General features: G+C 38.0%; 1 protein-coding gene across 1 annotated transcript in view; it reads left to right on the top strand.

Annotated features, from left to right (window-relative positions):
- The window catches only part of ADAM23 (ADAM metallopeptidase domain 23), a 164,265-nt gene that overhangs the window by 105,673 nt on the left and 42,287 nt on the right, over positions 1-16,305 (top strand). Inside the window, exons 8-14 of the mRNA XM_077771577.1 lie at positions 724-789; positions 7,064-7,135; positions 9,232-9,395; positions 9,985-10,069; positions 11,019-11,109; positions 13,632-13,680; positions 15,368-15,467. Of these exons, the coding sequence (XP_077627703.1) occupies positions 724-789; positions 7,064-7,135; positions 9,232-9,395; positions 9,985-10,069; positions 11,019-11,109; positions 13,632-13,680; positions 15,368-15,467 (627 nt within the window). The remainder of the gene's footprint in view (positions 1-723; positions 790-7,063; positions 7,136-9,231; positions 9,396-9,984; positions 10,070-11,018; positions 11,110-13,631; positions 13,681-15,367; positions 15,468-16,305) is intronic.

The raw sequence follows: 16,305 nt of genomic DNA, 5'->3' as shown, positions 1-16,305 counted from the left end.
GTTGTATGGTTAAGATGTAGTACATTATTATTACAGTTTCACTCCACTGAGTTAATGTGTCTTTTGGCTATACATATATATTTTAATTAGTTAATTAATTAAACTTGAGAGAAAGCATGTGTGTGTAAGTGAGGAAAGGGCAGAGAAAAAGGGAGAGAGAGAATCCCAAGCAGGCCCGATGCCATCAGCACAGAGCCTGACATGGGACCTGAACCCACAAACCAATGGATCATGACCTGAACTGAAACCAAGAGTCAGATGCTTGGGTCCTTCTTTTGACTATATTGACAGCTGTTGCACATGTACTGTGCTATTCTTATTAAATGAATTTTAAGTAGATTTTCTTTGAAGTTTGAAGTAGATAAGAATCTTTTTCATCACATTTTAATGTCAAAGAAATTGAGATTATGTATTTTAGCAGAATTATACAATGCATTTTTCTCTAGAATATTTGTACATATGAAAATCACATAAAAATAACATGGGCCGGTCTGTATCTTGATGAGTATCTTAATGATAATTAAATACGATTCTTTTCTGAATATTTGAATGTTTGCCCACACTTTACATGTAGGTACTTTCTTTGATCTCCTCACCAAGTTTCTTCTAGGGTGTTTATAAAGTAGGCAGGAAGGGGTTCTTTGGAAATTCGAAGTTAATCTCCAAGAGTTAGCATCAGACATATGTCTGACCACTCTGACCATATATGTTTATTTTCCACAGCCATCTCGTGGTGTGTTTGAAGAAATGAAATATTTGGAACTTATGATTGTTAATGATCACAAAACGGTAAGAATATAAAGAATCAGTGAGTTTTAAACCTGGCAGCTTGCTTAAGAAAGAATAATTTCATTTTATATTTAAAAATTATTTGTTACTTATTAAGGCCAATATATTTAGATGCTTTATTTCTTTGGAACTATTGGATGACTTGATTTATTACATGGTGTTTGGAAACGGTGGGTTTTATAGAATTTTCACTACTCTAAGCTTTCCTTTTATTTAGTGATTTTCATTATTAAATTCAATCATTTGATGTCTTTTCACATTTTCATTTAAAATTTTTATCCTCTACTTTTCTTCATCTATCTATTTGGCCTCTACTTTCTAGTTTTACTGCATGTCTTCATTCTGCTAACATTTTTTTTCTTACTAATTATGACTTGTGGCAAAAATAGTTATAGGAGATAAACACGTATAGTAAAGGCATATCCAAAGAAACTATCTTTGATGATTTATCTTCCTTAAATTTTAGAAAGATGAATAATATTGTGTTACTTATGTCAAAGTAAAATGTGAGTTAGTGTGTCATCTCAGTAACACTTAAGAGACGTGAATAATAATTGTTGCCTCCTTTGGCCCTTCTTGAAAATAGAGTAGAAACATTCTTAACCATATTTTACTTAGTCATGTCCCTTACTAAATAGGTTGGCTAAAGCCTAGAGTCTTACCAATACTTGGGGTCTACTGATAAATGTTGAACACCCAACTCTCTGGGAAAAAACACCTTGATTTCTGTGGTGTAAATACACCCATCGTGGCTGATTTCAAGCTACCAAAGTGAGGTCACTAAGTGAAGAGTTGGGGAAAGTTGCATCCAACTGGCTTTCATGAACTGTCGAGAGGGTGGTCCTAGCACCCCGTGGCCACATTCCCCAGGCTGTGTAGGCCAGTTGTAATTTTTGTTGTAATTACATAATTTAATTAAAAAATTGTATAAACTAAGACAAAGAGTACTTGCTTTAATGAAAACTCAGTTACATTCTGGAAAGATGAGAATCTTTAAGAAATACTTGAAAGTCAGGTATGGGTGAAACATTTGTAAAAGATTGTAACAAAAATTCAGGCTGCCTTGCATACATCATTAAGTCATTTAAAAATTTTTTAACATTTATTTTTGAAAGACAGAGAGAGACAGAATACTAGTGGGGGAAGGGCAGAGAGAGAGAGGGAGACACAGAATCTGAAGCAGGCTTCAGGTTCTGAGTTTTCAGCACAGAGCCTGATGTGAGGCTTGAACCCATGAACTGTGAGATCATGACCTGAGCTGAAGTTGGACACTTAACTGACTGAGCCACCCAGGTGCCCCAAGTGCTTGTTTTACTTTAAGAAGACCAAATTAGATTCACAGACTATGGGGTAAAATGACAACATGAAATTCTAATTAGTAGACGCTACTCAGAAAAAGCCTTGAAACCATATATTTAAAAATGTGGTGACTTTATTTTTAAACTTTTATTTGAGTCTCTACTTCAGCAGACACTTTCTATTAAATGGCCAAGTGCTAGTTCAATTATGTTAAATATTATTCAGTGGAGTCCCTCTTCATTTTATATGCAGATTTATTTTATTTACCATGTGGCTTTTATGTATATTGCTTGGCATATGCTAGAAGAAGCAGAGTTTATCAGAATTACATACAATTTAGCAGAGATCTTCTCTGGTAGGAAGGAAAACCAAATGTGTAGACAGCCATTTTAGCTAATGAAGGCTAAAAAAGGAGTTTCAGAAGGACATTAATTTTCTTGAAACCCCAAGATAATTTTTCATCTGAACTATTTTGGTTGATTGGCACAATGAGTTTTTATCCAGCTACTTCTCAGTCCTTAGCACTGTGGCTCGTTGTGAAATTATGGCTTTCAACACTTAGGCTTTTTCTAATATCCATTAAATAAACATTTTAAAGTAGCGGAAGCAATAATTAAGAAACATGCAATGCTTTTAAATTCACAAAGTGCATTCACGTATAGCTGGGAATTGAAAGAACAATTCTCCAAGCCATTACTTGCAATTACACATTCCCTGTCCCACCATACTCTATTGGGAAGGTACATAAAGTTATCAATCAAGGAGTAGATAGCACTAACTGTTTATATAGAAAAATATAATTTTTAAAATTTATATACTTTGAATTTATTTTTTAATCCTTTTAAATGGAAGCATGTAAATAGTCTTGTTTTATCTTATGAGTGATACAATAGCACCCTCCCATTAAAATACCATTTTCATAAATAGAGATTTTCTGCACATTATACTATATATTCTATGATAAAGTTAACTTGTTTATGCTACCAATTTGTTAATGGTAAACATTAGTAATTATTTTATTATTAAAATTGAGTGAGAACTAGGCATGATATGCTCATCTATCTTTGAATCTAGAATAAAAGAACTATAATTTGCACTGATAAATATGGAGGGAATGCATAGTAAGAAACGAAAAAAAGTTTTTCTTTTTAAGTAGTTGTTGACTTTGATTGCCACAAAGAAGTAGTAAATCAGAATGTGGATCAGAGTACTGAAATTCATGTTTTGAAAGTAAAACTGAACTAGAATACTTAACATCTATTTTTTTAATATCTGAAGATTTGCTATCGGGTTTTAGAATGATCATCCCTGAAATTACTCATTTTACAATCTTTGTGCTATTTGAAGCAGCACTATTGTTGTGATAACCTTCACCCTTGGGTTGAAAATCAAGCTCTAATTTTAATTTTTTTTTCAAAAAGCAAATTTCTTAAGTGTTGTAATTGTTCAGGGAGGAAAAGTAAATTTGGCACTTTAAATGTAAATTATTTTCAGTGATCACAAAATGTGAAAGTAAGTTTTATCATAAATGGAGATTGCACAATTTCTTTGTATGCAAAATTAGTTCTCATTCATGCAGGAAAGAGAAACGTTTTGCCTATATTCACATTCAAGCTAACCTGTTTAATTCAGAGTAACCTAATATTGACTTCCTGAAAAAATGCAGACACCTTACTTTGAACAAGCTATCATGTTTTCAGTGGCTTTCAATTAGAAAAGAAAAATCCCTCAATTTTGTAGAAAGCATCTTAGTAGCTGCCTGGTGGAACCTAATTTGTGGGCCAATTATAGCCTTGATAAGGGTCTGCAAACATTTCTTTGAGCCGCTTGGGCTAAATATAAATATGAAAAACCTAATTCTAATAGAAAGTTAGTTGAAATATTTTAAAGTGCACAAAAAAATGTCTTGCTTACATTTTTGCTGTCTCCTTACATATAAGTCAAAGAGTGCAAGTATGTTATAACTCAGACATTTTTCAATTTAAACTTCAGTTTAAACCTTATTTAAAAACCACCATATTTTATGGGCACCTAACCAATTATAAGTTCTCATCGATAATCATGACTTATTGGGAATATACATAAACTATTTTATAAGAATTGTTAATGGAAAAGGTTTATCTCCTGTCTGAACCCAGAGTAGGCATTGAGTAACAGCTCTGTGGCCTTGAATAAGTTCTTTGTCCTCTCTGAACCTCACTTTCCATATTTCTAAAATGGGGCTAACAAAATCCACCTCATGGAGTTGTGAGGAACATGTATTTGTTGTAGGAGAAACTCTTAGAGACCCTAGTAAATCCTAGCTGCTCCGGTAAATGGCACTTTCGGTGAACCAATCTAGTGGGTACTGCTCGCTGTCATCATTCATCTCTCGCAGCAGCTGTGGATGCGGCTGACCACGCTCTCCTATTTGAAACATTTTCTTCATCTCTCAGCTTCTGTGATGCTACAGCTTTCCCACCTCACTGGTTATTTCTTCTTAGTCTTTTGTATCTGACCTCTAGACTTTTGCGAGTACCCCTAACTTGGTTTTGGGCTTTCTTTTCTTTCTATAACTCCCCCAAGATGCCCACTTCTGGTCTCATCCTTTAAATAACATCATGACTTTAAATTTGACCCTCTCTACTTTTTGCTTCTAGCCTCCTGAATCCATACTTACGTCTCCAGCAATCCTAAGCTTCTCTTCCCCTAGTCTTTCTCATTATTTTAAGTGGCACCACTCTTCCCCCAGCCATCCAAGTTCAAAACCTAGGAGTCATCGGTTATTCTTCTCTTCATCAGCAAGTCGTGGGAACCCTGCCTTCATAGTGTGTCTACCTACTTCTCCCTACAGATACCCAGCCTTCCTTACCTCTCACCTGGACTATTTCCAGCAGATCCCTATGCTTCCATACTGGAACCTCTCTAATTCACTTACCCCACAGTGGGCAGAGTGGGCTTTTGAAAAAGGAAAAGAGAGATGTGGAAATTATAAACATGAAATAAGTGAAAAACTTCACATTTTGATAGACTTCAAAAAAGACCTCATTTTGTTAATTTTTTTAACTGGCATGTCATATTTTTGCAGACAGTTATACTAGAAAAAGAAGTCTACAAAATGGAAAAGTTAATATTCAGAAGAAAATAAAGTGAATTGTAATAGGTGCCCAACACCACAGCATTAGATAGGTGTCAGCTAATATTTTTCCATTCTTTTTTGTGATGTGTGCTTCTTCTTATTGAGACTTTTTAACATTTTCATCACCCCAAAGGGACTTAATGTTGAGACTTCTGCTTTTACTTCAAAACATGCCTTTGACATTTTTTAGTGCATAGAATTTGCTGGACAACTTAAAATTCTTACCTATTTGCAGCACCTTCTTTATACTAGGTTTGAACATCCTGTTAAAGTGCCTTAAGATGTTTCGATCAATATGATGTTTTACGGCCCAGTTATAGGCACAGATTGATGTTAACTATTAAAGAACACATAAAGACAGCTCAGGGCAGATTAGAATGCACAGTGGCAGCAATAACATAGAGTCTGAGTCCGTTGAGTCCAAGTCCATTCAGGTTGCTGTAACTAAATACCTCAGCCTGGGTGGCTTGTGAATAATGGAAATTAATTCCTCGCTGTTCCAGGGACTGAGGAGCCCAAAACTGTGGTGCCAGCATAGTTGTGTTCTGGTGAGGGCATGCTTCCTGGTTCACAGCACCTTGCTCTGTCCCCATTTCATCTGGTGGAAGGGGCAAGGGAACTCTCTGGAGCTTCCTTTGTGAGGTGGTACTTCCATTTATTAGGATCCGACCTCATACCAAAGCATCTCCCCAAAGCCCCACCTCTTAATACCATCATTTTGAGAGTTAGGATTTCAAACCATGGATTTGGGGGGATACAGTCATTCACACTATGGCAAGTATTATAAATCTAAATGGTTATAAATTAATGAATGCTACCTAACCAGTAGCACGGTACTAATTTATTGCACATTTTTCGTGGGTTGTCAGTGTATAAAGTATGATAAAAATAAGTATCAGGTATGTAAATATGAAGACCTATATTCTTTGCTTAAAAAAACATAGTACCAGGGGTAGAGAGAGAGAATGAAATGAAGGAGCCTGACAAATTTATAGTGTGAAAGTGGGCAAAGGAGAAAAATATAAAGAAATCATGGGTTTCAAACATAGAAGCATTTGTAATATTTATGAAAGATATGTTATTTTAGTAATTATGATTAAAGACAGATTTTAAAGATTTATGGTGCAAATCTGATTCAGTTGTTTTGAGTATGTTTTCCTTTCTCCTCAGTAGAGGGCATGATACCCCTGTGGAGATGTCAGTTTTCAAATGCCCTCTCAAAGACCTACTGGGCAGTATTTGCTAAAACCGTAGCCCTCCAGATGTTGTTGCGAAATTATTCTATTCATTGACTTTTGTTGATTTTCTTAAATAATCATAACTAACCATAAACATTCTTAAAAGCTTCATTTGGAGGACTCATTCTTCTGAAAGAATAGACTGAAATCTATGAACAGTACATTCTGTATCATGGCCAGTGTCTAAAATGCTGCCTAGGGAAGTTTCTTGATCTGTGTATGGTCTTGAATTAAAGTGAGAAGGGTCTTGAGTTTAAAGCTTGGCCTAAATTTCTTGGCTAAGCTCTTCCCAAACTGGTAAAGGTGGTTTCAGTGAGAACAAAAGTGTTGCCTTTGTAGACATGAAGACTGTATTAACAACTTATTTCTCAGGGGTAAAGCTTCTCACACAGATTTCTACAGGTGCTCTCCTTCCCTGGAACTGGTAAGGTGTTTTAGATAGAGTTTTGCTGCTTAACAGAGAAGTAAAATAAAACACCACCATATCCATCAGGGCACAAGCTGTGTATTTTTGATCCCTGTTTATACTATTGCTGTGAGATTTCTGCTTTTACTGAATTTTGAAATTTACCATTAAATTATGATTTGGCAGTGACTAGTTTATCCTTTCCCCCCCCAGTATAAGAAGTATCGCTCTTCTCATGCACACACCAATAACTTTGCAAAGTCTGTGGTCAACCTTGTGGATTCTGTAAGTATCCTGATTTTCTTGAACCTATTTTTTCAAGATAGAATGGTTTATATTTCTACCCGTTTATGTGTTATTTGAATTCTTTCTTGGGCAAAAGTAAAAATGCCATCCTTAAGCTCATCTGGCTAAGAAATTATAGAGTGGAAACTTCACAAAGAGTAGTGTCATCAGAGTTTAGGGGACTGCTGAGTCATTCTCAGCATCCCAGAGATGCTTTAGTGCTGCTTATAAGTGATGTCTAGGCCTCCTTGTCACCAAGCCTACGAAGGACAGAAACACAAGAGAAAATAAACTACTGAAAGAATATAAATTACACTTGGTAAATGAGCCTTTGTTGATAATAACCAGTTGAGCTTATTGTCTTAAATATATGGCAAGGGAGCTAGTAGATTGAGGTGGAGTATGTTTGGAGAATATAGGAAATACGGTTTTAAAAAACCCCTCACATTTACTTTCTTAGTAGTGAATGCTTCAGATTTTGTTCCTCGATGACAGAATTAAGGGCAGTCCCCAAATAAAATTAATTTGAAACCGTAAAATCTATATCTTCTTACAAAGACTTCTAACTCTATAAATTGTTCATTCAGCATTTTTCCCTCTCATTTTGTAAGTTACAGAGAATCATGATGAAGATTTTCTTCCTTGTTCCTGCTTTAGCTAGAATTCCATAGATGTGAATATTATTTGCTGTGTTCCAAAAACTAGTTCACTTTGGCTAGTCATAGATTAAATATAACATAGTGCTTTGGGTTCCAATGTAAAGGTCTCTTTTATTCAGTTAAATAAATATATTTTTATCTGATATTTACTATATGTCCCCTCTTACCTGGGAAAAGAAGATTTTTTTATGAATTGCCAAATATCTAAATGATACTTGTTTTTTCCAAAGAACTGCCTCCTCTGCCTTTGAGACGGCTCCCAAACCTTCAGTCATATAAATACGCATGACATATGACACTTGTAGGGGCAGCTAGGTAAAGGCATAATACAGGTGGATGCACGTAATGGATCATACAGAGTCGGGATTGAAATTCTGAAAGTCGTTTTACACCTGCGTTATTACCTTATAATTTCGACTCTTGTCATCAGGCCTTCTCAGACAAAAACTATGTTAATATGTAAAAGAGAGTATTGAACACACCTTTTTTTGCTGCCAATGTTGTTGACTTGGTTGCATCTTTGTGTTGGTCATTCTAGCGTGATTGAATAGCATCACATCTTGCAAAGTGGGATTTTTATTTGGGGTTCTCATATAAGCTCCTGAAGCTGACCTAAAAAAGACATTACATTTAACTTGCTTGTTGTAAAATCATTAGAGCTTAAGGCTGAGTTAGGTATGATGATACTCCCTTTCTTCAGTAAGTTCAAAGACATCCATTATTTTCTTAATTACCTTGACAACAGGACAAAATGACAGCACTCTTTGAAGTTGCTTAGTTGTATGAATTGTTTAGCTACTGGGCCAAAATGAGAGAAAGGGAGCAGAAAGATACAGTTTAAATATTGTGAATGATGCCACCCTGTGGTGAGGGTGAAGTGGGTGACATGCGTCTGCTTTCCCTATTGTGGCCCAGATCCATGATTCCCTCTGGCTGTTATTCTATGTGTCGTGTCACAGGGCCTCCAAGGGCAAGCCAGCCATGTTGCTGGTGCTTGTCCACAGATTTACCAGTCTGTTCCAGTCCCGCAGGACTCGCTGGTCCTACCGCAGAGCCAGAATGTCAGGCTCCTACATGTTACCTCCTGTGAGGTTCGGAAGAGTCATTTTACTGAACCCTGTTTAGAATTTATGTCCAGGCTTTCGAATCTTGCCATCCCTACTCTCCATCCCCTAGTGAGATGCCTGGCCACTAAATGTGCTGATTTGGGGTTGCAATAGTCTAATAATAGAGAGGCTGAATTGTGTGATTGTTATTTCTTTCTGTATTTTTGCTCTTGGAAATGAGAAAGGAAAGAAGATTCTTTGTGATGAGCTAATTGTGACCTCATGTTCTCCTCTCACCCCTCCTCCTGTCCTTCCACTGACTCTGAATCACTGATCGTGCATGTTTGACCCAGTGTTTTCCTCCTGCACCTGTCCTGTTGTGTACCCTCAGATTTACAAGGAGCAGCTTAATACCAGGGTTGTCCTGGTGGCTGTAGAGACGTGGACTGAGAAGGATCATATTGAGATCACCACCAACCCTGTGCAGATGCTCCACGAGTTCTCCAAATACCGGCAGCGTATTAAACAGCATGCTGATGCTGTGCACCTCATCTCGTATGTACCTGTGGTCTTTGGGTTGACATTTATCTTTATCCCTTTATTGTACCAGCTAAGTTTTACATACTGAGCCTGAATTGATTCCTCTCTCTGGTTATATACATAGCAGGGAGGTAAGCCTTCTGGTGCTGGGAAGGCACTTCCACAGTCATAAGATTTACCTTCAGATCATGTTCTTATTTTCACACTTTCCATCTTTCAGGCAAACTCATGATTCAAGGTGGCTGCTGCTGCACCAGCCTTTATTACAGGCACCAGGAATACAGGGAGGGAAGAGTGCAAAAGAGCACTCCTTCCAGCTGAGTTAGCCCCCTTAAAGTGGATATCCTGAAAGCTTGCACATATCAATTGTACCAATAAATCATTTACTAGGCCGTCATCACATGCTACACGTAGCTGCAAGAGAGACTAGAAATATAGTCTTTTGAAGTGAGCCATTGAATAAAATTGAGATTTTATCCTTAAGGGGAAGGATTACCATACTTTCTTTCAGTATCTGGGAGATATTTAACATCTTTTAAGATCTGGGAGATCTTATATGATGGTCACCGCATTGGCTTCCTGATAGCACTTTCTTTTTCTGTAGGCGTGTGACGTTCCACTATAAGAGAAGCAGTCTGAGTTACTTTGGAGGTGTCTGTTCTCGCACAAGGGGAGTTGGCGTGAATGAGGTAAATTTGAACAATTTTCTTAAAGTAGAGCTTTATCTTTGCACTTGATCTCTTTCTTCCCTGTGACCTAGTTTACATCCCTCTCAGGCTTGTTTAAAATTACAGTGACATCGAGAATAAGGTATAAGTGATTTACATTAGTAAATAGAACCCAACCAAAGTGGTCTTTGGTGTTAGAAGAGAGGTATTGCTTCATCCCATAATGACAGCTTTTCATATTTGTCAGGCAAATGCACGCCAAAGATTGGTTCAGATATTTTTCACCTCTATGGATAAATTTTTATAAGTTTATTACTCCTTTCGTGATAACTTTAAGCTATAATGCTCTGCTGCGGATGTTAGGTTTTAATTCATTTAAATCAAAGAGCTTGCCATTATATTTAATCAGTAGCTTTGGTTTCTCCCAATGTAAAATTTTCATCTTTGTGCCTTCTACCTCTTTATCTGTAGAATTCATCGAAACAAATATTTCCCTAATTTCATTATTTGGATTCCAGTACCTTCATTCATATAAAGGAAATTCTTACAACAGTTGGAGACAGCACCCAAAAAGGCTGAACCAACTATATCTAAACTCTGATAAATGCCAGGATATAACAAGTTATCCCAATAGCCATCATTCAGCAGAGACCTCTCTTGGCGTATTCATAGTCAGTTGAATTTATTCTTGGTTTGGGATGAGTTGGATTGGGGCACAGCCTTTTCTGACTTGTAGCTTATGTTTCCATGTGAGAACATCAAGTTCTGAGAGATGCCACATAGTAAGAGAGGCTTTCTGCTTCTTGGGCCCAGTTGCAAGGAAGAAGTGATAAGGAGCATTTGCCACCTTATGATGCTGTGAGGCTCTACTTAGGGCACTGAGATGATATGTGGTGATGACTAAGAAATAATAACTAGCTTTGTGCACTCTCTCAAATGTTTCCCACACACTTTCAACTCTGAAAAACAGTATGGTCTTCCAATGGCAGTGGCACAAGTATTATCGCAGAGCCTGGCTCAAAACCTTGGAATCCAATGGGAACCTTCTAGCAGAAAGCCAAGTATGTACATTGACCTTCTTACTCACTTTCATGTGCCGTTCTGTCTATGTAATGCATGTCCAGTCAATAAATAAATATTTTTCATTCCTAAGTCATTAGAGTTTAATTGTAGTCTGTGTCTTTCCTCTAAAAAAAATGATCAAATGGGCAACTTAAGGTAATTCTTAATCTGTTTGGGTTGTAGATATCTCTCCTTTAAAATTCGCAAAAGCATACTCACTTTCTCAGAGTGGGATCAGCTCTTTCTCACACTGCAGAGCGTTGGGGTTGAGGGTGGTGAGTACTCATTCTCTGGGTTCTAAGCAGTGCAGTAGAGACACTAGGTGCCAATAAGACTCCATCAGGGAGTTAATAATAGTACAGTTGGATCGAGGAATAGCTTAGATCTAGTATCAAAAAGGAGCACCAACCCTAATTAAAATTCCCCACCTACCTACCCCCAACGGAACTCAGCCACATGGTCCCATCAGAAAAGTTCAAGAAGAAGCCTCCCCTCCAGGCAGCCCTGCTCTAGGGCCCTTTAAACCTGGGAATAGGTGGTAGAGGATAACACTCTGGTGGGCAGGCAGTGCCAAGAGGGAGCCCAAACAGGGCCATAGATCCCATCCAGTGGGAAAACATAGCCAGTGACTGCTGGTGTCACTCTCTTCATTAATCAGAAGAGAGGAAGATGGAAAGACAGGGCTGAGCTTCCAGTAGCAAAATATCCAAGGCCCACAATGGTTTTAGGAGTCCAGAAAATTTTGAATTTCTTTAAAAATCAGAATAAAATCCAACCTGGATTATATTCCTCTTTAAACCAACAAAGTAGCAAAATACAATTTCTAATACATTTCTGTGCACAAGGCCACAATGCCTAGGGCCCAGGAAAGTTGTAATGCGACCCTGTGGATAAAAGCATCGAGTATTCACTCAGATTATTCTCCTAAGTGGGTCTGCTCCTCTCTGTGAAAATATCAGATGCTAAAAGTAAAGGTCTCCCTGCCCACATCACCTCCCCGAAGAAGAAAAGGACAAAAATCTGTGTTAACATTATCCTACATTTTATACCATTTTTAAAAATTTTTATTTTTTAATGTTTATTTATTTTTGAGAGGGAGAGATGGAGCTCAAGCAAGGGCAGAAAGAGAAGGAGACACAGAATCCAAAGCTAGCTGTCAGCACAGAACCCGATGTAGTGCTCGAACCCACAAGCCATGAGATCATGACTTGAAGATCATGAGATCATGAGCTGAAGTCGGAAGCTTAACCAACTAAGCCACCCTGGCGCCCCCATTTTATACTTTTTTGATGACTATCAAACAACTGTCATTAATGCATAATGTTATTAAACTTGAATCAAAATACATACATATCCAGGGGCTTCTTGATTTCCTTTTTGGATGAATTAAATCATCACTTTATGGGTGTATTAAGTCTGGTGGCATTTAGCAAATATCCATGAACTTTCATTTATTAATATCTTGCTCAGAGTATTTGCTTTCCCAAGGAAACACACAGCACACAGTAAAGGAGGTGTTTGGGGTTTCATCAGTGGGATAAATGGCCTTAAAATCAGAAGGAGTAGGGTCAGGAATATGACCCTGTTTGAGAAGTCTGGGGTCAGGAAGAGGCCAACACTGTGGTCAGCAGAGACATGTTGCAGAGTTGGGTGAGTGTCTGCGGTGAGAAGAAAGGGTTCATTACTGGTGCCTGGAGTAGCTCCTTCCTAACATGTTTTATTCCTTTGTGGATTATTTGTTTAGGTAGATGGTTCATTAATTCTGGACTTTGACTTTTAAAAACTTCATCTGGAAGTCTTTCTTTAAAAAATCTGTGTTTATGATAGAGAAAAGAATAGGAAAAAGAAAAGAACAGCCCATTACTGTATCAGTATGTCAGCGTCTGGCATCTGTGTTGAGTTATGATTATTGTTTAATTTAAATGACTATTTACACTTTTGTTTTAGAATGCTCTCTTTTCCTAAACCTTTTAGTGTAGTGTTCTTCAGGTCTCCGGCTGCACTTCACTTTGACTCTTAGCAAGTGGAATTCTCTCCTGGAACTTCCAGTGTGCTCTGTTGGCGGAGCTTCCGTGATGACTCATTATATCTGTGCACGAGAGCCTTCCAGCTCACAGAGCACAGACGGGCGCTCATCCTGCGTGAGCCCGCGACCCACTCTGGGAGACAGGCAGAGAGGCTATTCCCCGCTTTCCTCAGCAGGTGCAAGTTGGACTAGACCTCGGGCTTTTCATTTCCAGACGAGGCTACTTTTCATTAAACATGAATTGAGTTCTCTGAGTTACAAAAATGAAGAGAGGCACAGTTTTATTTCTTGCCCGCTGTTGTCTTAGGAAGCAACCTATACTTCTGGAAGGATAAAAAAGAAATAGGTTTTGTTTGGAGAGACCCCGCGTTCTGTACCTTTATGACATGGGATTGGTAATGAGGAATTATCTCAAGAGCTGCAGCGCAAAGTAAAGATGTGACTTTTGTTGTTTCTCTCTTTTTTTTTCTGTTGCTTGTTATTTCATTGGACTAGAATGTGACTGCACAGAGTCCTGGGGTGGCTGCATCATGGAGGAAACAGGGTAAATTTTCATTTTATATATTCATTTGACATACGCCTTTCACTGAAATTGCTGCTTATGATTAGATACACAGTCTCCTAGGTACTGCCTTTTAGGCTCAGCACTCAGTATAAGTTCGATCATAAATTATCTGGTATTTTAGAAATGGAAGGATAAATTTGCCTTCTATTTTAACTTTTTGCTTAAATTTGTTGATAAGAGCAAAATACAGTAATAACTTCTATTTCTACTAACCTTTAAAGGAAGCACATTATTAAATGCTTCTAAGTTTAGCGAAGGCATTAATTTTTTAGTGCACTTAGAATAAAAGCTGGTTGTCTGCCTGAAGCCGTCTGTGAAAATCAATTTAGTTATCAATTTATATTTTAAGGAACTCTCAAATAGACATGTTTGCCATAGTAAAAGAAATTGCACTGTATTGCTTATATAATCAATAAAGCTTTTTTTTGCTCTTAAGATAGATTTATCGTGTCTGAATTAGGTATCTCCTATTGATAGAAATTTGACATTTTGTCACCTATCTCCTCTCTTCTTGTGAGGATACTTTGGGAACTAGAGCCACTTCCCCGGAGCTGCCACTGCATCTGTGAACCAAAGCCTGGGAACATTGCTCCCCAGGCCTGCACCCATGGGGGCCACTGACCCAGGGCCCCCTAAGCCAGAGACCACCCCTTCTAGGTGGAAGAGGTTTTCTCACCCGCTTTGTCTCTCCCGCTCCTTCTGCCATGCCAGGTAGCTGCTCAACATGTCACCCATTTCTGGTCCTACCCCCCCAACCCAGAAGAGCCCCAGTGGCCGGAGGCCCTGACCTGCTCGTGCAGAGTCCCTTGCTTACTCTTCCCCCAGGAGTACTGCTCATGGGAGGGGGAGTGTGAGTGTGAGGGTTTGCAGAGAGAGTCAACATTCTGCCCACTGCTTTAGGACATGGGTTTCTAGAATTGTAGTTTAAACGTGAAACAGTTAGCTTCATGGCCCCCTCACTGTTGCAGCATAGTTCAGTAACGTATGGCTTAAACAGCGTTTTTGAGCACTACTGGAGGAAGGTGACACTATTTATAATATTGCTTCTAAAGGAAGGTGACTTCTGCCTTCTAAACTCCCAATTTCTAAATGGATGTTTGGACTGACCACCCTTAGGATATAATAAAACTATTTAAAGTTAGTGTGTGTGTGTGTGTGTGTGTGTGTGTGTGTGTAGTATAATACTTCTCTTTAGGGTTTTCTTGTTTGCCTCAATTGTATTCCTGAAGCCTGCATTATATAATCTGTAATAAGTTAACTGTCACAATTCCTTCCTCCAAAGTAAAATCTAGCAGTTTCTCTTGCATCTCTTATTTGAGACAGAGGCAAAAAAGTGCTTGCCTTTACGGAGACAGAGCATATAAAAATGACCACTTTTACAAATATAGCCTGGGTGGGGAAGTCTTGTGAGGAGCTTTCTAAAACTGTACCAGGCCCAGGAGGTTGTAACCTGCCTCCCAATCTGTGGGTTTCTTTGAATTTCTATTTTTATAAACTCTACCACACATACTTATTTGGCAGTTGGAACATAAATGGCTTGTCAAAATTTGTGTGGAATCATCTCAATCCAGAGTGAAGATTTTGTTCTAGCTCGAGGGTTTTAATTTTCTTCTCTGATCATTGCCTTTTGTAAATTATTTACATAATTGATTCTTTGTTTTCTCAGGGTGTCCCATTCCCGAAAGTTCTCAAAGTGCAGCATTTTGGAATACAGAGACTTTTTACAGAGAGGGGGCGGAGCCTGTCTTTTCAACCGGCCGACAAAGGTAAGTAACTCAGTGTAATCATTTGTCCGATTTTGTTTTTGCTTCTAAGAAATTCATTTAATGTATGTAAGGTTTATGAAGGCAACAGCCTGGGAAATCATCTATACCTCAGATCTGCTCGCAAATCTCTTAATTGTGGAAAAAGACATAAAAGCCATTCTTGCGTTTTACTCCTTGTGAAATATTGAAAACTAGCTTAATAAAACTAGATGCACAAAGACAATTTTTTACAGTGGAACACTGCCAAATGTCAGATACTTGTCGTGGAAAATAGGTTTTCTTTTTGTCAATCAGATTAATATTTATAGAAGCTGTTATCGTGTTGAAGAACTGGTCCTGTTTAAATGAATGATAAAACCATAGTTTCCCTGCTGTGAATCTTTGATTTTTCAAGGCTGGCTAAAGACCTTCCCCTCCAAAAAAAACAAACAGCTTCAATTAAAATATCTTTGAAGTTTTCATGTTAGGGTTTTTCATCTTGCTGCTAAGAGATTGTGGGTTAGATTAAAATATATTGCTTTAGGGGCTTCTGACTGGCTCAGCTGGTTAAGCATCTGACTGCGGCTCAGGTCATGATCTCGTGATTCGTGAGTTTGAGCCCTGAGTCAGGCTCTGTGCTGACAGCTCAGAGCCTGGAGCCTGCTTCGGATTCTGTCTCCCTCTCTCTCTCTCTGCCCCTCCCCTGCTCACACTCAGTGTCTGTCTCAAAAATAAATAAGTGTTAAGAAAATAAAAACAAAAACAATAAAAAATATTGCTTTAGCCCATTTCTCTGACAAAAATTCCATTTTTTTTTTGACATTCTCTCTAGGGCTTTTTTTTTTTTTTTTTTTTTTTT

The sequence above is a fragment of the Crocuta crocuta genome, unplaced genomic scaffold, assembly GCF_008692635.1.
Source record: "Crocuta crocuta isolate KB4526 unplaced genomic scaffold, BGI_CrCroc_1.0 scaffold160, whole genome shotgun sequence".
Classification (NCBI taxonomy): Eukaryota; Metazoa; Chordata; class Mammalia; order Carnivora; family Hyaenidae; genus Crocuta; species Crocuta crocuta.
This window is presented reverse-complemented; position numbering and strand designations above follow the sequence as displayed.